This window comes from Sarcophilus harrisii, chromosome 5 (assembly GCF_902635505.1).
Source record: "Sarcophilus harrisii chromosome 5, mSarHar1.11, whole genome shotgun sequence".
NCBI lineage: Eukaryota > Metazoa > Chordata > Mammalia > Dasyuromorphia > Dasyuridae > Sarcophilus > Sarcophilus harrisii.
This window is the reverse complement of record NC_045430.1, coordinates 56,261,851-56,286,770: the sequence shown is the minus strand read 5'-3', so window position 1 is coordinate 56,286,770 and position 24,920 is coordinate 56,261,851. Positions and strand designations below refer to the sequence as shown.

At 34.1% G+C, this 24,920-nt stretch overlaps 1 protein-coding gene across 3 annotated transcripts in view; it reads left to right on the top strand.

Annotated features, from left to right (window-relative positions):
• Nucleotides 1-24,920, top strand: part of TRHDE (thyrotropin releasing hormone degrading enzyme) — a 530,611-nt gene that overhangs the window by 323,328 nt on the left and 182,363 nt on the right. For all 3 annotated transcript variants that reach the window (XM_031938822.1, XM_031938821.1, XM_031938820.1), the window contains exon 7: nt 2,802-2,867. In XM_031938822.1, the coding sequence (XP_031794682.1) occupies nt 2,802-2,867 (66 nt within the window). The remainder of the gene's footprint in view (nt 1-2,801; nt 2,868-24,920) is intronic.

Below are 24,920 nucleotides of genomic sequence, written 5' to 3'. Positions count from 1 at the left end.
GACTTTTTCCTTAAAATAATAGCAGCATCTATGTAAAACCACAAAACTCATATGTAATGGAGACAAACCAAACCATTCCAAAAGATCTGAGGAAACAAGGTTGCCCCATACAATTATTTAATATTGTGTTAAACTAGCTATAGCAATAAGAGCTGGAGAAAGAGATTAAAGGAATAAGAATAGGAATGGGAAACCAAATTAGCACTCTTTTTCCGATGACATGATGTATATAGAGAACCCCAGAGATTCCCAAAAGTTATTAGAAAATCCCAACTTTTAGCAAATTTTGGTTAAAAAAACCCACATAATCATCAGCATTCTTATATATCACTAAAACCCAACAGTCAAGTTACAAAGAAATTCCACTTAAAGTAATTATGATAATATAAAATTTTAGGAATCTGCCATTGGAAAATCAGAAACTTTATGAGCAAAATTACAAACTTTTCACACAAATTAAGTCGATCTAACCAATTGAAAAATATTAAATGCTCTTGGATAGGGCAAGCAAAATAACAAAAGCAATCTACCTAAACTAATCTATTTATTTAGCGCTATACCAATCAGACTTAAAAACTATTTTAATGACCTAGAAAAAATAACAACAAAGTTCATATGGAAAACAAAGGTTAAGAATTTCAAGGAATTAATGAAAAAAAATCAAAATGAAGGTGGCTTAGCTGTACCAGATCTAAAATTATATTATAGAGCAGCAGTTACCAAAACTATTTGGTATTGGCTAAGGAATAGATTAGTGGATCAGTGGAATAGATTAAGTTCAAGGGATAAAACAGTCAACAAATACAGCAACCTAGTCTTTGACAAACCCAAAGACCCCAGCTTTTGGGATAAGAACTTAGTGTTTGATAAAAATTGCTGGGAAAATTGGAAACTAATATGGCAGAAACTAGGCATTTGATCCATACTTAAGCTGTACACCAAGATAAGGTCAAAATGGGTTCATGACCTAGGCATAAAGAATGAAATTATTAATAAATTAGAGGAACACAGGATAGTTTACCTCTTAGACCTGTGGAAGGGGAAGGTCTTTATGACCAAAGCAGAACTAGAGATCATTACTGATCACAAAATAGAAAATTTCGATTATACCAAACTGAAAAGTTTTTGTATAAACAAAACTAATGCAGACAAGATTAGAAGGGAAGCAATAAATTGGGAAAATATTTTTACAGTCAAAGGTTCTGATAAAAGCCTCATTTCCAAAATATATAGAGAATTAACTCTAATTTATAAAAAATCAAGCCATTCTCCAATTGGAAAATGGTCAAAGGATATGAACAGACAATTCTCAGATGAAGAAATTGAAACTATTTCTAGTCATATGAAAAGATGCTCCAAGTCATTATTAATCAGAGAAATGCCAATTAAGACAACTCTAAGATACCACTACACACCTGTCAGATTGGCTAAGATGACAGGAAAAAATAATGATGATTGTTGGAGGGGATGCGAAAACTGGGACATTGATGATTGTTGGTGGAGTTGTGAACGAATCCAACCATTTTGGAGAGTAGTTTGGAACTATGCTCAAAAAGTTATCAAACCGTATTACCTTTTGATCCAGCAGTGTTACTACTGGATTATATCCAAAGAGGTTATAAAGAGGAAAGGGACCTGTATGTGCGAATGTTTGTGGCAGCCCTTTGTAGTGGCTAGAAACTGAAACGAAATGGATGTCCATCAGTTGGAGAATGGCTGAATAAATTGTGGTATATGAATATTATGGAATATTACTGTTCCTAAAATGACCAACAGGATGATTTCAGAAGGCCTGGGAGACTTCATGAACTGATGCTGAGTGAAATGAGCAGGACCAGGAGATCATTATATACTTCAACAACAATACTAGATGATGACCAGTTCTGATGGACCAGGCCATCCTCAGCAACGAGATCAACCAAATCATTTCTAATGGAGCAGTAATGAACTGAACTAGCTATGCCAGAAAAGAACTCTGGGAGATGACTAAAAACTACATTGAATTCCCAATCCCTATCTATGCCCACCTGCATTTTTGATTTCCTTCACAAGCTAATTGTACAATATTTCAGAGTCTAATTCTTTTTTTACAGCAAAATAACGTTTTGGTCATGTATACTTATTGTGTATCTAAGTTATATTTTAATATATTTAACATCTACTGGTCATCCTGCCATCTAGGGGAGGGGGTGGGGGGGTAAGTTTTGAAAAATTGGAACAAGAGGTTTGGCAATTGTTAATGCTGTAAAGTTACCCATGTATATATCCTATAAATAAAAGGCTATTAAATAAAAAAAATAATTCTTTTATATTATATATATAATTTTACCATTATTAAAGGTGAAAATAAATTTGCATACTAATGAGAAAAAAAAAAAGACTATAGCACTGAAGTTCAAATTTTGCTAAATATTACCAGAATAGAAAAGTTTTGAATATAGACCCCATGTCTGTCTTCTGAAGACCAGACAAGGTTGTTACCAGATAGGTTGCAGGATAGCATTTTTTTTATTTCAATTTTTGCTGCAACAATCCTAGAAGAACATCTTCAAAACTTACAAAGAAGAATTGTGTGTTGTGGCTAGAGAATGTTCTGTTTATACTTGTGAAATTATAGAGCCTTTTCTTCAATTGACCATTCTTTTTTTTTTCTGAAATTCACTTAATAAAAAAATATTTATTTTAATTTAAACAAGCCCTATTTTAGGGCCTAAATTTTTAATAACTACATTATATGTGTGTATTTATGATTTTTTTTTGTCCCTCATTGAAACAGAACCTTTTCATATTGTTTCCTACAGGGTGCGGCTTTAATTCGAATGTTGGCTAACTTTATGGGCCATTCATTATTTCAGACGGGTTTGCAAGTAAGTAGCCTATATTTTATTCTCTCTTTTCTTTTTTTTCCTCATAAATTCTTGTCAGAATATTCTTTTCAAAGTATATATCAAAATTTAGCAAATCACTAAAAAGGGTTGCTGAATTGGATTGAAAACACAAAGACTTATAAAGGTAAACAGTGTCTTTTTGTGTGATAAGGATGTAGATACAATTCTTGCTGTGTGTACGTACCTATGTGTGCCCTGCCAAACTGAAATAATTTTCAAATGTTCAAGAACTAGAATAATCTGGGTAGGATTTGCCAAAGAAAAATATACTTCTCTTCAATTATGTTTAAAAGTTGATATAGATATAAAAATGAATAATATTAACCTTGCTAGAATGATGTATGTGAAAAAAGCCCATCATATTCTACCCATCCTCTCCCAAATACATTTACCATTGCTTCTTACTTACATATATATTGTTCTTGGTTCTGAAAAATCAAAAAACTATAATGTGTATAACCAGAAACACATTTTTTTCCAGGCAGGATTCGAAATCTTCTAGGCAGTGAAGAATGGTAAAGACAGTCTCTTAAACTGTTTGAAAACAAACACAAATATTGAAAACAATACTCCTTTATTCTGTTGGAATTTGTTTGAGTAAATCAGGTTACCAGCAGCTGTGATTGATGAATTATTTATGATACATTCTCCTACTTAGAAATGTCCTTTAAAGTAAATTGATGTTCACCTGAAATACAATTATGCTAAGACAGAGAGAACCATCAATCTTATCTGTTCTTGGTAAGCTTTTCATTTTGAAATTTAAACAAGCTACATCTGGGATCAGGTCATATTTTAGTACTATAATTCTATTTTTAACCAAAACTTAGTGAGAAGTAAAATATAAAGTAAAAGTTAAATATCTTATGTCAGTTATTAGCTATAACATATTGAACAAAAAGGAGAGGAAATACTTTATAAGGAGAAATTACTTCCTTCCTCTGTTCTTCCAGCTCCCCCAAATATCTTTGAAGTTTTGTACTAATAAGAGCCTAGGATATGTGTTCCAGTGGTATCTAATTAATTCTTCTTCATATATAGAATATTATTATCTACCAATCTATAGGGCATGTTTTTGCCATTTTCTTCCTTTATTCTATGGCTTACAGACTATTATATTCACAAATTTATTGGGAAATCACTTTCTTACAGATTTTTCTTTAAGAAATTGAATATGTGAAATAAAATATAATATAAAAATAAAGATATATGGAGAGTATACAGAAAGGTTAGGATCAGAATCCTTGAAATTTACCAAATTGCTGAGAGATGCAGATCTGATTGGGACATTTAAGTTCTTCTACCCCAACCTAGTCACTGTTTCTCTAGCAACTGATTTATCTAGAGAGGTAGCATGATGTAGTAGATAGAAAATTGGGTACAAAGTTAGGAAGTCTTGGTATCAAGTCCTGGCTCTCACACAAACTGCATATTTAAGCCTGGGCAAGTTATTTAATTACTCAATGTTTTGGATACCTTCCTAAAATTATAAATTGCAGGAAAGGGATTATTGGGCACTGGTGAAGAGGAATTTGTCATCCATGCATTCCCTATATGAGATAAAAAGCAGGTAAAGTCCCTATCTTAATAATATCAAATTATCTATTACATAAAATTTCTATTATTTGTCCACATCAGTGTTTATGCATCTCTCAATAGAAAGAGAAGATAAAAAACAAATTTTGTAAAATGTTTATTTTGTAGAACCTGTCTTTATCTTATAGTTCTTTTCCATACAATGCGTGTTATTCATAGACATTTCTTTTTCTGGTGAATTAGTGAAGTCATAATTTAAGATAGCTGATGTTTGGTCTTTAGCTTCTGTTGTAGCTAACTTTCTTTGGAGCCTAGCTGTACATTTACATTTGTCTTGTAATTAAAAGAATTGCTTCATTTTGAATTTAGTGTGTAGCGCCATATGTTTGTAAAAATTCCATTTCATTTGCTCCCTGACATCTCATTGATGAGTCAGATCTGTATCCTTCTGAACCTCATTTGCCACTGTATTTGAGCTTATCCCTCAACCTGATTTAGTGCATCATCAGCAGTTTGGATTAGTTTACAGTAAGTTTCTGTGTCTCAGTAATAAATTAGCATATCTTGTGCATGAAGATGTATGGTGTACATTCTGGAATTGACCTCCTGAACAGATACTTTGTGTCAGGGATCTGAGTGGTCACAAGGTGGGAAAGTACAAGCTTTCTTATCTTAAGAGGACCCTGGAGAGTCTTGTCTTACAATTTGTTCAAAGAGCTAATTTAGAATGTCAAAATACTACTTCCAAAAAATCTCCTGAATTGTTCATGTTCATTAAGATTATTTTGTATGTCAACAAATCAAAGTTTTTTATTTAAAATCAGGCTAGAGAATATATGTGTGGGTGTAGGCAGATTATATTTATAAATATATTGTAAAGAGGCAGTTAGATGATGCAGTGTATGCAGTACTGAACCTGGAAAAAGGAAGATCTGAGTTCAAACCCTGATTCAAACATTTATAATCTGTATGATCGTGGGCAAGTCATTTCACTTCTGTTGACTTGAATTTCCCCATTTTAAAATGGGAATGATAATAGTATGTACTTCCTAGGGGTGTTGTGAGAATAAAATGAGATACTTTTTGTGAAATGCTTTGTAAACCTTAAAGCACATAGAAGTGGTAATTAATTTTAAGGCAGTTGACTTCCGGCCAAGATGGTGGCAAGGAGGCACACAGCTGTGAAAGCTTTGCATTTTCTCTCAGAATCCATCTCATTACAAGCCTCTGAATTAATGCTTGACTGGAAAAAAAAAAACCCACAAATAGTTACCAAGAGAAGACATCCTTGAGATTCTATAGGAAAGGTCTGTTTTTGCTTGAGGGCGGGAACGGTTTTAGATCTGATGCAAGCTGAGGGCAGGCAGAGGCAGCGGAACTTGGCAGGCATCTCACAGCCCAGCATACCGGAGCAGGGTGGGGTGTGATCTCAGCTGTATCTGCGGGGAGAGCTTTGTTACAGGATTGGATACTTTGCCCTGGCAGCAAGTCAGTATCCCAGCAGAGAAACTAAAAACACGAGCGTGAAGAATACAACTCCAAACAGCTGGAGTTTCTCAGGACCTGGCCACCCTCCCCCACAGCATCTCAGCACACTCTCAGAGTCTCAGAGCGCAGGCGCAGCACAGTCCTGGTAGTGCCTTGCTGCTGCCCACCACAGTCTGTAGAGGAAGCTCGGTAACAACACCCAGCCCATCCCCCCTAAAAAGCAGATTCCATTTGGGGTTTTTTCTTTTTTTCTTTGCTAGTTTGTCTCTGATTCTTCTCTGACAAAATGAGCAAAAAATTGAAAAGGACCTTAATGACTAACAACCTTTATATGGACAGAGAGCAGACTCTAAATCCTGAGGAGACTAAAAACAGACTTTCTCCAGGTGAATCCCCACAGGAGGAGATCATCTGTTCCTCAGCACAGATGAATCTCATAGAAGAAATTAAAAAGGCTCTCACAAGAGAGCTAGAAGAAAAATGGGAAAAGGAGAGGGAAGCTTGGCAAGAGAGTCTGGAGAAGTCATCCCACTCATTTAAAGACAGAGTGGATAAAGAAATCAAATCCTTGAAATATAGGATTAGTGAACTGGAAACAGAAAATAGCTCTCTAAAAAATAAAATGGGTGAAATGGAAAAAAATTCCATAGAACAAAACAATACAATTGGACAATTAGAAAAAGATATAAAAAAAGTGAGTGAAGAAAACACTTCATTGAAAATCAGAATCGAACAAATGGAATTGAATGACTTGAGGAGACAACAAGAATCAGTCAAGCAAAACCAAAAAAATCGAACAATGGAGAAAAATGTGAAAAACCTTCTTGGGAAGACAACAGACCTGGAAAATAGGTCTAGGAGAGACAATCTGAGAATGATTGGACTCCTAGAAAAATATGATGAAGAAAAGAGCCTGGACATTATTTTCCAGAAACTTATCAAAGAGAACTGCACAGAAGTCATAGAAACAGAGGGTAAAATAGACATTGAAAGACTTCATCGATCACCTACTGAAAGAAAGGGATCCTAAAATCAAAACACCAAGAAATATAGTGGCCAAATGCTGGAACCCTCCAACGATGGAAAAAATACTGCAAGTGGCTAGAAAAACCCAATTCAAATATAGAGGAGCCACAATAAGGATCACCCAGGATCTTGCAGCATCCAGGGCCTGGAATACGATATTCTGAAAGACTAAGGAACTTGGTATGCAACCAAAAATAACTTACCCAGCCAGAATGAGCATCTTTTTCCAGGGAAGAAGATGGGCATTCAATGAAATAAGCGAATTTCACCTATTTTTGATAAAAAAAAAAACAGAACTTGACAGAAAGTTTGATCTACAAATATAGAAATCAAGAGAAACCTGAAAATGTAAAAAGAAATCTTGGGAACTATATTTCTGTTGTAAAGATGTATAAAAAATACATGTATACGTTGTTATAGAATTTAGAGGTGGAAAGGACATTGTATCAGAAAAAGGGTAAAGTGGGGGTACTATATCTCACAAAGAGGCAAAGGAAACTTATTATATCTGAGAGAAAGAATGGAGGGGGATGAATATAGTGGTATCTTACTGCCATCAGAATTGGCTTTAAGAGAAAAATTTCAGACATATTAAATTTATGGTAAAACTTCTCCCACCTCATTGAAAAGTGAGAAGGGAAAATTGAAAAGGGAAGGAATAAGCTAAGAAGAAGGGAATATGGAAACTGTAAGGCAAAGGAGTAAGATAGGGGGAAGAACTCTAAGGGGGGGAGGGATACTAAAACGGGAGGGCTGTGAGAAGCAAGTAGTGCTCACAACTTTAACACTGGGAAGGAGGGTAAAGGGGAAAGAAGAGAAAAAAGCATAAACAGGGGTTAACAAGATGGCAAGTAATACAGAATTGATCATTTTAACCATAAATGTGAACGGGGTAAACGCCCCCATAAAGAGGAAGTGGTTAGCAGAATGAATTAAAAGCCAGAATCCTACAATATGTTGTTTATAGGAAACACACCTGAAGCAGGGAGATACTTGTAGAATAAAAGTAAAAAGTTGGAGCAAAATCTACTATGCTTCAGGTGAAGTTAAAAAAAGCAGGGGTACCCATCTTGATCTGAGATCAAGCCAAAGCAAAAATTGATCTAATTAAAAGAGATGAGGAAGGGCACTATATCTTGCTAAAGGGTAGCATAGATGATGAAGCATTATCAATATTAAACATATATGCATCAAGTGGTGCAGCATCTAAATTCTTAAAAGAGAAATTAAGAGAGCTGCAAGAAGAAATAGACAGCAAAACTATAATAGTGGGAGATCTCAACCTTGCACTCTCAGAATTAGATAAATTAAATCACAAAATACATAAAAAAGAAGTCAAAGAGGTAAATAGAATACTAGAAAAGTTAGAAATGATAGATCTCTGGAGAAAATGAAATGGAGACAGAAAGGAGCACACTTTCTTTTCAGCAGTTCAAGGAACCTATTAAAAAATAGACCATATATTAAGACATAAAAACCTCAAACTCAAATGAAGTAAGGCAGAAAGAGTAAATGTATCCTTTTCAGACCACAATGCAATAAAAATTACATTCAACAAAAAGCCAGAGGAAAGTAGACCAAAAAATAATTGGAAACTAAATAATCTCATACCAAAGAATGATTGGATGAAACAGCAAATCATAGACATAATTAATAACTTCACCTAAGAAATCGACAATAATGAGACATCATACCAAAATGTGTGGGATGCAGCCAAAGCAGTGACAAGGGGAAATTTCATATCTCTAGAGGTCTACTTGCATAAAATAGAGAAAGAGAAGTTTGACGAATTGGGCTTACAACTAAAAATGCTAGAAAAGGAACAAATTAAAAACCCCCAATCAAACACTAAACTTGAAATTCTTTTTTTTTTTTTTTTATCTAGTAGCCTTTTATTTACAGGATATATGCATGGGTAACTTTACAGAATTAACAACTGCCAAACCTCTTGTTCCAATTTTTTACATCTTACCACCCCCCCACCTCCTCCCCTAGATGGCAGGATGATCAGTAGATGTTAAATATATTAAAATATAAATTAGATACACAATAAGTATACATGACCAAAACGTTATTTTGCTGTACAAAAAGAATCAGACTCTGAAATATTGTACAATTGCTTTGAAAAATAAAAAATGAAGGTGGCATAAATAAGGTTAGAATTCAATGTAAAGTTTTAGTCATCTCCCAGAGTTCTTTTTCTGGCTAGCTAGTTCATTCATTCTGCTCCCAAATATTTGGTTATCTCATTGCTGAGATGGCCTGGTCCCATCAGAACTGGTTCTTAATTGTTTTAAGTATATAATGAAACCCTGTTCTCTCATTTCCTACATCAGTTCGTGTAAGTCTCCCAGGCCTTTCGAAATTTTTTGGATTTCAAAGAACAGTAATATTCCATAATTTCATATCAATTTATTCAATTCTCCAAGTGATGGACATCCATTCAGTTTCGTTTTTAGCCACACAAAAGGGCTGCCACAAACTTCGTGCAATACGGTCCTTTCCCTTCTTTATAACCTCTTTGGGGAATAACCCAGTAGTAAACTGCTGGATCAAAGGGTATCAAGTTTCTTTTTTGGAATAGTTCCAAACCTTCTCCAAAATGGTTGGTTCTTCCAAACTCCACCAACAATGCATCAATGGTTTTTCCCATCCCCTCCAAAATATCATTATTTTTCTTCATCTTAGCCAATCGCAGGTGTGTATAGTATCTTAATTGTCTTTTGGCATTTCTCTGATTAATAATGACTTGGAGCATCTTTTCATTGACTAAAATAGTTTCAATTTCTTCATCTGAAATTGTCTATTCATATCCTTTGTTTTCAATTGGAGAATCTTGATTTTATAAATTAAGTTAATTCTTATATTTTTGGTGGGCCTTTATCAAATTTTGTAAAAATATTTTCTCAGTTTATTGCCCTTCTAATCTTTCTGCATTAGTTTTGTTTTGTACAAAAACTTTTCAGTTTATATAATCAAAATTTTTATTTGTGATCATAAGATCTCCAGTTCTTTTAGTCATGGCCTTCCCTTCCACAGGTCAGGGTAAACTATCCTGTGTTCCTCTAATTTATTAATAATTTCATTCTTTATCTAGGTCTGAACCCATTTTATTATCTTGGTGTATGGGTTAAGTAGGTCAATCCTAGTTTCTAATAAAGTTTTAATTTTCCCAGCAATTTTATCAAACATAAGTTCTTATCCCAAAAGCTGGGATCTTTGGGTTTTCAAGGAACAGGTTGCTATATTTTTGACTGTTTATCCGAACCTAATCTATTCCACTGATCCTAATCATTCCTTGAATACCAAATGTTTTGGTAACTGCTGCTCTATAATATAATTTTAGATCTGGTACAGCTAAGCCACCTTCATTTGATTTTTTTCATTAATTCCCCAAAATTCTTGACCTTTTTTTTCCATATGAACTTTTTTTTTTTTTTCTAGGTCATTAAAATAGTTTTTGGGAGTCTGATTGGTATAGCCTAAATAAATAGATTAGTTTATAATATTATCATCTTTATTATTTTTCCCTATCCAAGAGCATTTAATATTTTCAGTTGGTTAGAAGAGACTTAATTTTTGAAAAGTGGTCTGTAATTTTGCTCAAAAGTTCTGATTTTCCTTGGCAGATAATTCCTAAATATTTTATATTATCAGTAGTTACTTTAAATGGAATTTCTCTTTGTAACTCTGACTTTGGATTTTTTGTATATATAAGAATTTATGACTTATGTGGGTTTATTTTAACCACAACTTTTAAAGTTGTGGATTATTTCTTTTTTTGAGAATCTTGGGGTTCTCAATATACCATCATGTCATCGGCAAAAGTGCTAATTTGGTTTCCTCATTGCCTATTCTTATTCCTTTAATCTCTTTCTCAGCTCTTTTTATAGCTAGCTTTTCTCCAAATATTAAATAGTAACAGTGATAGTGGGCAACCTTGTTTCCTCTAGATCTTATTGGGAATGGTTTGATTTGTCTCCATTACATATGATGCTTACATTTTTTAAAGAGATGCTGTGATTATTTTAAGGAAAAGTCCATTTATTCCTATATTAAGTTTTTTAATAGGAATGGATTTGGATTTTATCAAATCTTTTTCATCTATTGAGATGATCATTGGTTTTTTAATTTGGTTATTAACATGGAATTATATTAATAGTTTTCTAATATTGAAAGGCTTCCTGGTATAAATCCTACTTGATCATATTATTATCTTGGAGATGATTTTCTTAGTCTTTTGCTAATATTTTATTTAAGATTTTAGCATCAATATTCATTAGGGGTTGGTTTAAATTTTCTTTCTCTATTTTCAGCCTACCTGGTTTAGGTATCAGTACCATGTTTGTGTCATAGGAAGGTTTGGTGGACTCCTTCATTCCCTATTTTTCAAATAATTTATATAAAGCATTGGGCCAATTGTTCTTTAAATTTTGGTAAAATTCACATTAAATCTATCTGGTCCTGGGGTTTTTTTTCTTAGGGTTTTTTGCCTGTTCTTTTCTTTTCTGAAATGGGACTTTCAACAATTCCCTCCTCTTTATCGGAAGTCTATATTTTTTAGGTATCATCCATTTATAGGTTATCAAATTTATTGGCATAAGTTGAGCAAAATAACTCCTTATTATTTCTCAATTTCCTCTTCATTTAAAGTTCTCCCTTTTCATTTTAAGACTACTCATTTATTTTTCCTTTTCTAATCAGATTTACCAAAGGCATCTATTTGATTGGCTTTTTCATAGAACCAACTCTTAGTTTTATTAATTAGTTCAATAGTTTTTTTACTTTCAATATTTTAATTTCTCCTTTTCTTTTAGAATTTCCAATTTAGTATTTGATTGGGGTTTTAATTTGGTCTTTTTATTTTTAGTTGCAAGAATTCTTAATCTTTCTTTCTCTGTTTTATTCAAGTAAGCCTCTAAGGATTAAAAATTCCCTCTTATTCCCTTTGGTGCATCCACACATTTTGGTTGATGTTCTCATTGTCATTATCTTTAAATTTTAAATTTCTTAATTTTAATCATTCTTTAAGTAATTTTTGTTTCAATTACTTTTGGTCTATTTCCCCTAACTTTTTGTTGAATGTGTTTTATTGCATCATGATCTGAAAAGAAAGCATTTATTTTCTTTTTGCATTTAATTTTGTCTTCATGTCCTAATATTGGGTAATTTTTGAATGGGTTCCATGAACTACTGGAAGAAAGTATATTCCTTTCTATCTCCATTCAATTTTCTCAAGATCCCAACCAATTTTCTAATATTCTATTTACTTCTTTAATTTCGTTCTTATTTGTTTTTGGTTTGGTTGTCTAATTCTAGAGTGTAAGGTTGGATCTCCTACTATTACAGTTTTGTTGTCTTTTCTTCTTGCAACTCTCTTAACTTCTCCTTTGGAAGTTGGATGCCATACCATTGGTGCATATATTTTTAATATTGATATTTTCTTTTTATGCCCCTTTAGCGGATGTAGTTTCCTTCCTTATTCTTTTAATTAGATCAATTTTTACTTTTGGTCTGAGATGGATGGCTACCCTTTTTGTTCACCTGAAGCATAATAGATTTTGCTCCAGCCTTTTACCTTTACTCATATGTATCTCCCTGCAAATTGTTCTTGTAAACAACATATTGTAGGGTTCTGACTTTTGATCCATCTGCTATCTGCCTCCTCTTTATGGGGGTTCATCCCATTCACATTTACAGTTAGTTCTAAATCTGTTTTCCTCCATCCTAACCCCAGTTTCTTTACTTATTCTTGCTCCCCACCTTTCCCTCAAACTTATGTAACCTCTTGTATCACAATGCTTTCTTTATAATCATCCTTCCTCCCCCTTTGAGTCTTTTCCTTCCTTCCTTATTACTTTTTCTTTTCCCTTTCCCTCCCTTTTAATGGGCAGGGAAATTTTCTCTAAAACAAATGTCAATTATTTTTTCTTTGAGCCAACTCTGATGAGGTAAGATTCCATAATTTCTCCCTCTCTAAATTCCCTCAGAATGATAAGTTTCCTTTGCCTCTTTGTGGGATGTGGTTTCCCTCTTTTTATCCCTCCCTTACCTTATTCTGCCATTATCCCTTTTCCATATCTATTCCCTTCTTTATGTTATATCATACAATTAAATTATACATTATTCTTTTGTATCACAACAAAATACAATTCTCAAAGGTTATTTTACCTTTTCTGCATCCCAGGTTCTTGGTTTGGAATCAAATTTTTGTTTTAGTTCTGGTTTTTCTTCAGAAACAAATGGAATTATTTGTTTCATTAAAATCCATCTTCTTCCTGGGAAAATGTAACAGCTGGTAGTTTTTCTTGGCTGCATCTCAAGTTCTTGTGCCTTTCGGAATATCATTTCCGGCCCTTTTTCCTTTAATGTAGGGCAGCCACATCTTGGGTGATCCTTATTGTGGCACCTCGGTATTTAAATGTTTTTTTTTTTTTGGTGCTTGTAAAATTTTTTAATCTGATAGTTCAAATTTGGGCCAACATTCCTTGGGGTTTTTTATTTTGGGTTTCTTTCAAAGGGTGTTCGTGATTCTTTCAATCCTATTTTCCTTCTGATTCTATTACATCTGGGCAGTTCTCTTTGATGATTTCTTGTAAAATGTATCTAGGCTCTTTTTTTTCTCATAGTTTTCGGAAAGTCTAATAATCCTCAGATTATCTCTCCTTGATCTTTTTTCCAAGTCTGTCGTTTTTGAATAGATAATTCATGGTTTTTCAGTTTGTCATTTTTGTTTTGTTTGTGTTCTTGCTGTCTCAATGAATCATTAGTTTCTATTTTTCAGTTCTAATTTTTAAAAAAATTATTTTCTTCATTTTTTTTACTTCTTTCTTATATTCAATTGTGTTTTTAAATGTATTGTTTTGGTGTGTGGAATTTTTTCCATTTCATAATTTTTTTAGTAATTATTTTTCTTTTTCCAATTCAGATCCTACTTTCTTTGAGTTCTTTATTTTTTCCAGTTCCCAATTTTGTTTCCCTGCACTTCCTTGGAATTTTTTCTTTTTCAATTATTTGGGAAGTTGTTGCTCTCTTTAAACCTCCCTTTCCCCTTTATCTTTAACTCTCTTTTGAGACTTTTAATGGTCTCTTCTTAGGAGCATCTTGTAAAGGAGGACGTCTGATGCATTTTGCTGTTTGAGGTCTCTTAGTTTGCTGACCTTCTTTTTCTGCATAGAAGCTGTCGATCGTTCTTTTCATCTTTTTTATTCTTGTTTTAAAGCCTTTAGTTGTCTCCTGGGCAAAGGGGTTCCGCTTTCTGCAGAGCAGGGAGGATGTAAACTTTTCCACCTCCGAGGGTATGGGGTGCTCAGTGAGAGTTTTCCCTTCCCCAACAGGAAGTGGATTCAGCATGGCCAGCTATCAAATGCCCGTTGGGCTGTGTGGGTTAGCATTTCCCTCAGCTAGGAATAAGGGGTGAAAGTGTCACTGCCCCCAGGCCGGAGCCTCTTGTGGGACTGTGGTTTGCAGCTGACGGCGACCATGACGGCCCGAACTCCCCCAGTGTCCCCGTGCAAATCGGCCCTGGAAAACTCTATGGCCCCAAGCCAGGTTCCCCCTGCCCAGATTGGAGGCTCCTGGGCTGGTCCTCCTGCTGTGCAGGATCACCTCCCCAAGGAAAAGCCCCGTCTGCGGGTTGGGGCTGAGCGCGTGCTGGGATCTGTGCTTTCACTTTCCATTTGGGGCTCCTCAGAACCTAATTCCTCTCCCAGCCTGGGCGTCCCCCCAAGAACCAACCTTTTTTTGGTGGACTGCAGATTTTCTTCGGCTGTTGAGTTGTTCTCTTCTTATCACTTGTGGCATCAAGACTATTTTGAGGCTATTTATTGATATGAGGGTAAGAGAAGAGCTTAGAAAGTCGTGTGTCTTCTCCGCCATCTTGGCTCTGCCCCTAAACTTGAAATTCTAAAAATGAAATGAGATATCAATAAAACTTAAAGTAAAAAAAAAAACAAACTATTGAATTAATTAATAAAACTAAGAGTTGGTTCTATGAAAAAACCATCAAAATAGACAAACCCTTAGTAAATCTGATTTAAAAAAGGAAAGAGTAATATCAAATTGTTATTCTTAAAAATGAAGAGGCTGAGCTCACCACTAACGAACAGGAATTTAGAGCAATATTTAGGAAATACTTTGCCCGACTTTATGGCAATGAAATCGACAACTTAAATGAAATGGAAGAATACCTTCAAATATATAGCTTGTCCAGGTTAACAGAGAAAGAAGTAAATATCCTAAACAGTCCTATCTTAGAAAAAGAAATAGAACAAGCTATTAACCAACTCCCTAAGAAAAAATCCCCAGGACCAGATGGATTTACATGTGAATTCTACCAAACATTTAAAGAACAATTAACTCCAATGCTATATAAACTATTTGAAAAAATAGGGATCGAAGGAGTCGTACTGATACCTAAACCAGGTAGGTTGAAAACAGAGAAAGAAAATTTTAGACCAATCTCCCTAATGAATATTGATGCTAAAATCTTAAATAAGATATTAGCAAAAAGATTACAGAAAATCATCCCCAGGATAATAGACTATGACCAAGTAGGATTTATACCAGGAATGCAGGGCTGGTTCAATATTAAGAAAACTATTAGTATAATCGACTGTATCAATAACCAAACTAACAAAAAGCATATGATCATCTCAATAGATGCAGAAAAAGCATTTGATAAAATCCAACATCCATTCCTAATAAAACACTTGAGAGTATAGGAATAAATGGACGTTTCCTTAAAATAGTTAGGAGCATATATTTAAAACTGTCAGTAAACATCATATGCAATGGGGAAAAATTGGAACCTTTCCCAGTAAAATCTGGAGTGAAGCAAGGTTGCCCACTGTCATCATTATTATTCAATATTGTATTAGAAACACTAGCCTCGGCAATAAGAGTTGAGAAAGAGATGAAAGGGATTAAAGTAGGCAATGAAGAAATCAAACTATCGCTCTTTGCAGATGATATGATGGTATACTTAGAGAATCCCAGAGATTTTACTATAAAGCTATTAGAAATAATTCATAACTTTAGCAAAGTTGCAGGGTATAAAATAAATCGCCATAAATACTCAGCCTTTTTATACATCACCACCAAAATCCAACAGCAAGAGATGCAAAGAGAAATTCCATTCAAAATAACTGTCAGCAGTATAAAATATTTGGGAATCTGTCTACCAAAGGAAAGTCAGGAATTATATGAGCAAAATTACAAAATCTTTCCACGGAAATAAAGTCTGACTTAAATAATTAAAAAAAATATTAAGTGCTCTTGGATAGGCCGAGCAAATATAATAAAGATGGCAATACTCCCTAAACTAATGTATTTATTTAGTGGTATACCAATCAGACTTCCAAGAAAATATTTTAATGATCTAGAATAAATAACAACAAAATTCATATGGAATAATAAAAGGTCGAGAATCTCAAGGGAATTAATGAAAAAAAAATCAAATGAAGGTGGCCTAGCTGTACCTGGTCTAAAACTATATTATAAAGAAGCAGTCACTAAAACCATTTTGTATTGGCTAAGAAATAGATTAGTTGATCAGTGGAACAGGTTAGGTTCACAAGACAGACTAGTCAACTATAGCAATCTAGTTTTTGACAAACCCAAAGATCCTAACTTTTAGGATAAGAATTCATTATTTGACTAAAAACTGCTTAGATAACTGCAAACTAGTATGGCAGAAATTAGGCATGGACTCCCACTTAACACTGTATACCAAGATAAGATCAAAATGGGTCCATGATTTAGGCATAAAGAACGAGATTATAAATAAATTAGAGGAACATAGGATAGTTTATCTCTCAGACCTGTGGAGGAGGAAGAAATTTATGAACAAAGATGAACTAGAGACCATTATTGATCACAAAATACAAAATTTTGATTACATCACATTAAAAAAGCTTTTGTACAAACAAAACTAATGCAAACAAGATTAGAAGTGAAGCAACAAACTGGGAAAACATCTTCACAATTAAAGGCCTCATTTCCAAAATATATGGAGAATTGACTATAATTTATAAGAAACTAAGCCATTCTACAATTGATAAATAGTCAAAGGATATGAACAGATAATTTTCAGATGATGAAATTGAAACTATTATCACTCATATGAATGAGTGTTCCAAATCACTATTAATCAGAGAAATGGAAATTAAGACAACTCTGAGATACCACTACACACCTGTGAGATTGTCGTTATTTTTTCCTGTCATCTTAGCCAATGTTGGAAGGGATGTGGGAAAACTGGGATGCGGAAAACTGATGCATTGTTGGTGGAGTTGTGAATGAATCTAACCATTCTGGAGAGCAATGTGGAATTATTCCCCAAAAGTTATCAAACTGTGCATACCCTTTGACTCAGCAGCGCTACTACTGGGCTTATACTCCAAGGAGATACTAAAGAAAGGAAAGGGACCTGTATGTGCCAAAATGTTTGTGGCAGCCCTCTTTGTAGTGGCCAGAAACTGGAAAATGAATGGATGCCCATCAGTTGGAGAATGGTTAGGTAAATTGTGGTATATGAATGTTATGGAATATTATTTTTCTGTAAGAAATGACCAGCAGGATGAATACAGAGAGACTTGGAGAGACTTACATGAACTGATGCTAAGTGAAATAAGCAGAACGAGGAGATCATTATATACTTCAATAACGATATTGTATGAAGATATATTCTGATGGAAGTGGATTTCTTTGACAAAGAGACCTAATTCAGTTTCAGTTGATCAATGATGGATAGAAGCAGCTACACCCAAAGAAAGAACACTGGGAAATGAATGTACACTGTTTGCATTTTTGTTTTTCTTACCAGGTTATTTCTACTTTCTGAATCCAATTCTCCCTGTGCAACAAGAGGACTTTTTGGTTCTGCACACATATCTTGTATCTAGGATATACTGCGACATATTCAATATATATAGGATTGCTTGCCATCTAGGGGACGGGGTGGAAGGAGAGAGGGGAAAAATCGGAACAAAAGTTAGTGCAAGGGATAATGTTGTAAAAAATTATCCTGGCATGGGTTTTGTCAATAAAAAAGTTATTATAATAAAAAAAAAAACAAAAAACCTAACAATCAAAAAAAAATTTAAGGCAGTTTTTAAGCACTCAGGACTAATTTTCCTTTAGAAAAGATGATAAAATTTTGTTTAAATTCTCAGACCAATTCATAAAAGCCTCTTGAATATTTAATGTCCTTCAAATAGAGTACTAATCATACAGTTTAATCTGTACCAAATTACCATTTATGACTTTTCCAAACAGAAATGCATTTTGATTTGGCTGAAACAATTCCCATAGCAGTAGAGGCAATTAGGGATGACATAAGATTATGTTTATTTATGAAACCAGAATTGATAGCCACCAGTCTGAGAGCTCCTTTGGAGATGTGTATGTATTTTGGATCAACAGAATCCTTTCCAGTTGTCATTCACTGTTCCATTACTGGGACAAGAGAGAAGATTGTGAAAGGATTCGCATGGGCTAAAGATAGAACTTTCTTAATGAAAGGAACGGGGAACAAATGAGTGCAATCCAGAGATCTATCAGAAAAGTTAGACAAAGATGACTAACAGCTGACAAACAGAATCCATAAAGCCTAGTCTATGAGATACAACATGGCAAAGTAGATAGGACACTCGCCTGAGAGCTGGGAATTGTGTGATCTTGGGTGAATCACATAATTTTTATTAATCTCACTTTTCTTCTATATAAACGAATTGGGGGGTGGGGCAGAACCAAGATGGTGTAGAGGACACACATGTCTTTCTGAGCTCTCCTCTACCCTCAAACTATTTTACAGAACTCAATCTCTGAATTAGTGCTTGACTGTCAGAACCCACAAATATTGAGAGCACAACACATTACCAACAGAAGATAATCTCAAAATTTGCCTGAAAAGGTCTTTTTTTTTCTCATGCGCAGGGATGGAATGGGGCTAGGCCAGGCATAGACTCAGACAGATAAGCAGTGAGAGCACAGAGAACAGCTCATGCTGAGCAGACTGTAGCAGAGTGGGGAGTGGTCTCCACTGGGGGAAAATCTGCTGGAAGAACTGTGCCACAGTGTTGGATACTCTGCCCTGGCAGCAAGCCAGTAGATCAGCAGAGAGATTATAACCATACAGGGTAAAGACTATAACCCCAAAATGCTAGAGTCTCTCAGGACCTGGCCACACCCATCCAGCACCAGGAGGGATTTAGCAATCTCATTAGCAACTGCTAATCCTAGCACAGCCACTGCTGTCCCACTCTCACTTCACTGCCACTTCCTGTTGTTTGTAGAGGCAGCTTGGAAATACCTCACTACCCCATAAGCAGACTGCAGCAGTATTTCCCCCCTCCCTCTTTTTTTTTTTAAAATGAGTAAAAAGGCAAAGTAGGCTCTAACTATAGATAGCTACTATATTGAAAGAGAGCAGATTTCCAACCCTGAGGAGGCTAAAAACAGTTTGTCTCTAGATGAAAACCCAAAGGTGGATATGATCTGTCCCCCATCACACAAGGCTCTCATAAAAGAAATTAAAAAGGATCTTAAAAGAGAGCTAGAAGAAAAATGGGTAAAGGAAAGGAAAGCTTTGCAAGAGGATCTGGATAAAGCATATAACTCATTAAAAGATAGAGTGGAAAAAGAAAACAACTCCCTGAAAAACAGAATTGGGAATTGGAAATAGAAAATAACTCCTTAAGAAATAAAATTGGTGAAAAGAAAAAAAAATTCCATAGAACAAAACAACTCATTTAAAAATTCAATTGGACGAATACAAAAAGTAATAAAAAAAGGAAATGAAGAAAATACATTTCATTAAAATTCATTAAAAATCATTATTATTCATTCATTAAAAATCAGTATCGAACAAATGGAAATGAATGACTCGAGGAGACACCAAGAATCAGTCAAGCAAAACCAAAAAAAAAATGAAAAAACAGGAAAAAATGTGAAATATCTACTTGGGAAAATAACAGAACTGAAAAATAGATCTAGGAGAGATAAACTAAGGATTATTGGACTCCCTGAAAATCATGATTAAAAAAGAGCCTAGACACTATTGTTCAGGAAATCATCAAAGAGAACGGCCCAGATGTCATAGAATCAGAAGGTAAAATAGTCACTGAAAGAATTCATTGATCACCTACTGGAAGAGATCCCAAAATTAAAACTCCAAGAAATATTATTGCTAAATTCCAGAACTCTCAGACAAGGAAAAAATACTACAAGAGGCCAGAAAAAAATGATTCAAATACTGAGGAGACACAATAAGGATTACTCAAAATCTAGCAGCATCCACATTAAAGATTCGAAGGGCCTGGAATCTGATATTCCGAAAGGCAAAAGAACTTGGAATGCAGCAAAGAATAAACTGCCCAGCCGAACTGAGCATTTTCTTCCAGGGAAGAAGATGGACATTCAATGGAATAGGTGAATGCCATTTATTTCTAATGAAAAAACCAGACCTAAACAAAAGCTTTGAACTCCAAATACAGGACTCAAGAGAAGCATAAAAAGACAAAAAGAACTCTTGAGAACTGTATTTCTGTTATGGGTATACATAAAGAGTACATGTATAATTTGGTTTTACTGTTATAATATAAAAAATAGGAACTAGAGGTGGAAAAGAATTTGTGTCAGAAAAAGGGAAAAGTGGAGGTGCTACATCCCATGAAGAGGCAAAGGAAACATATTATGAATCTGAGGGAAAGAAGGGAGAGGGATGAACACAGAATTAGCTCAAAGAGAAAATATTTGACACATTGGTTTACAGAAAAACTTCTTTCATTTCATTGAAAAGTGGAATGGGAAAAGCAAAAAGGGAAGGGGAGGCTAAATAGAAGAGAATACAGAAATACTAAGGGAAAGGTTTAAGAAAAGGGGGGGGATTCTAAGAGGGAAGGAGGGATTCTAAAGAGGGAGGGCTACATGAGACAAAAGGTGCCCATAAGTTTAGTACTGGGGAGGGGGGTAAAATGGAAAGGAAAGAGAAAAGAATAATCTGGGGATAACAAGATGGCAGGAAATACAGAATTAGTAGATTTAACCATAAATGTGAATGGGGTGAACTCCCCCCAAAAGGGGAGGTGTGGATAGCAGTGAATAAAAAGCCAGAATCCTACAATATGTGGTTTATAATAAACACACTTGAAGCAGGGTGATACATATTGAATAAAGGCAAACAGCTGGAGCAGAATTTACTATGCTTCTGGTGAAGTCAAAAAAGTAGGGATAGCCATCCTGATCTCAGATCAAACAAATGCAAAAATTGATTTAATTAAAAGAGATAAGGAAGGAAACTATATCTTGCTAAAGGGTAGCATAGACAATGAATCAATATCAATACTAAACATATATGCACCAAGTAGTATAGCATCTACCTTCCTAAAGGAAAAGTTAAGAGAGTAGCAAAAACATATAGACAGCAATATTATAATAGTGGGCGATCTCAACCATGCACTCTCAGATCTAGATAAATCAAACCATAAAATAAATAAGAAAGAAGTTAAAGAGGTAAATAGAACATTAGAAAAGTCAGGTATCATAGACCTTTGAAGAAAACTAAATGGAGAAAGAAAGGACTGCACTTTCTTCTCGGCAGTTCATGGAACCTATACAAAAATTGACCATATATTAAAACATAAAGGCCTCAACTTCAATGCAGAAAGGCAGAAATAGTAAATGCATTCTTTTCAGAGCACAATACTAAAAATTACATTCAATAAAAAGCTAAGGGAAAATAAACCAAAAAATATTTAGAAACTAAATAATCTCATCTTAAAGAAAGAATGGATGAAACAGCAGGCCATAGACACAAATAATAATTTCACCCAAGAGAGTGACAACAATGAGACAACATACCAAAATGTGTGGGATGCATCCAAAGTGGTAATAACAAGAAATTTTATAGCTCTTGAAGATTACTTGCATAAAATAAAGAAAAAGAAAATCAATGAATTAGGCTTGCAACTAAAAAAGCTAGAAAAATAGCAAATTAAAAAAAAAAAACAATCAAACACTAAACTTAAAATTCTAAAAATAAAAGAAGAGAACAATAAAATTGAAAGCAAAAAACTATTGAATTAATAAATAAAACTAAGCTTTGGTTCTATGAAAAAATCAACAATAATAGAAAAATCCATTCTAAATTTGAATGAAAATTCAATTCATAAATTTGATTAGAAAAAGGAAAGAGGAAAATCAAATTGTTAGCCTTAAAAATAAAATTCCACTTCCACTAATGAAGAGGAAATTGGAACAATAATTAGGAGTTACTTTGCCCAACTGTATGCCAATAAATTTAATAACAAATAAAATGGATGAATAACTTAAAAAATATAGGTTGCCCAGATTAACAGGGGAAAAAGTAAATTGGTTAAATAGTTCCATTTTAGAAAAAGAAATAGAATAAGCTATTAATCAACTCCCTAAGAAAAAATCCCCAGGACCAGATGGATTTACATGTGAATTCTACCAAACATTTAAAGAATGATTAACTCCAATGCTATATAAACTATTTGACAAAATAGGGAAGGAAGGAGTCCTACCAAATTCCTTTTATGACACAGACATGGTAGTGAAACCTAAACCAGACAGGTCAAAAACAGAGAAAAAAAATTATTGATCATTCTCCCTAATGAACATTAATGCAAAAATCTTGAATAAAATATTAGCAAAAAGGTTAGAGAAAATCATCCCCAGGAAAACACATTATGACCAAGTAGGATTTATATTGGGAATGCAGGGCTGGCTCAATATTAGGAAAATTACTGATATAATTTGCTATATCAATAATCAAATTAACAAAAACCATATGACCACCTTAATAGAAAAAGCATTTGATAAAATTCCAACACCCAACACTAGATAGTATAGGAATAAGTGGACTTCTCCTTAAAATAATCAGTAACATCTATTAAAAACCATCAGTAAGCATCATATGAAATGGTGATAAACTGGGACTATTCCCAATAAAATCAGGAGTGAAACAAGGTTGCTCACTATCATCATTACTATTCAATATTGTATTAGAAATGCTAGCTTTGGCAATAACTGAAGGAAAAGAGATTAAAGAATTAGAGATTTAAAAATAATCCACAATCTTAGCAAAGTTGCAGGATATAATAATAAATAATAAATTCACATTCATCCTCAGCATTTTGTACATCCTTAACAAAATCCAGCAGCAAGAGATACAAAGAGAAATTCCATTTAAAATAAGCATAGATAGTATGAAATATTTGGGAATCTACCTGCCAAGGGAAAGTGAGCAGTTATATGAACAAAACTACAAAACATTTTCCACACAAATAAAGTAAGATCTAAACAATTGGAAAAATATTAAATGCTCTTAGATAGATTGTGTTAATATAATAAAGAAGATAATACTACCTAAACTAATCTATTTATTTAGTACTATACCAGTCAGACTCCAAGAAACTATTTTAATGATCTAGAAAAAATAACAACAAAATTCATATGGAAGAAGAAAATGTCGAGAATTTCAAGGGAATTAATTAAAAAAAAATCAAATGAAGGTGACCTAGCTGTACCTAATCTGAAAGTATATTATAAAGCAGCGATCACCAAAACCATTTGGCATTGGCTAAGAAATAGACCAGTTGATCAGTGAAATAGGTTAGGTTCACGGGACAAAATTGTCAATAACTATAGCAATCTAGTGTTTGACAAACCCAAAGACCCCAATTCTGGGGATAAGAATTCACTATTTGACAAAAACTGCTGGGAAAATTGGAAATTAGTATGGCAGAAACTAGGCATGGACCCACACTTAACACAATTCATCAAGATAAGATCCAAAATGGGTTCATGATTTAGGCATACAGAATGAGATTATAAATAAATTAGAGGAACATAGGATAATTGACCTCTGAGACCTATGGAAGAGAAAGGAATTTCTGACCAAAGAAAAACTAGAGATCATTATGGATCACAAAATAGAAAATTTTGATTATATCAAATTAAAAAGCTTTTGTACAAACAAAATTAATGCAGAAAAGATTAGAAGGGAAGCAATAAACTGGGGAAACATTTTTAGAGTTAAAGTTTCTTTTTTTTTTAATTTAATAGCCTTTTATTTACAGGTTATATGCATGGGTAACTTTACAGCATTGACAACTGCCAAACCTCTTGTTCCAATTTTTCCTCTCTTACCCCCCACCCCCTCTCCCAGATGGCAGGATGACCACTAGATGTTAAATATATTAAAATATAAATTAGATACACAATAAGTATACATGACCAAACTGTTATTTTGCTGTACAAAAAGAATCAGACTCTGAAATATTGTACAATTAGCTTGTGAAGGAAATCAAAAATGCAGGTGGACAAAAATATAGGGATTGGGAATTCAATGTAATGTTTTTTAGTCATCTCCCAGAGTTCTTTCGTTGGGCGTAGCTGGTTCAGTTCATTACTGCTCCATTGGAAATTATTTGGTTGATCTCATTGCTGAGGGTGGCCAGATCCATTAGAACTGATCATCATCTAGTATTGTTGTTGAAGTATATAATGATCTCTTAGCCCTGATCGTTTCACTCAGCATCAGTTCATATAAGTCTCTCCAGGCCTTTCTGAAATCATCCTGTTGGTCATGTCTTACAGAACAATAATATTCCATAATATTCATATACCACAATTTATTCAGCCATTCTCCAACTGAGGGATATCCACTCAATTTCCAGTTTCTAGCCACTACAAAAAGGGCTGCCACAAACATTTGTGCACATACAGGTCCCTTTCCCTTCTTTATGATCTCTTTGGGATATAAGCCCAGTAGTAACACTGCTGGTTCAAAGGGTATGCACAGTTTGATAACTTTTTGAGCATAGTTCCAAATTGCCCTCCAGAATGGTTGGATGTATTCACAGTTCCATCAACAATGTATTATCATTGCTGTTTTCCCACATCCCCTCCAACATTGCTCATTATCTTTCCCTGTCATTCTAGCCAATCTGACAG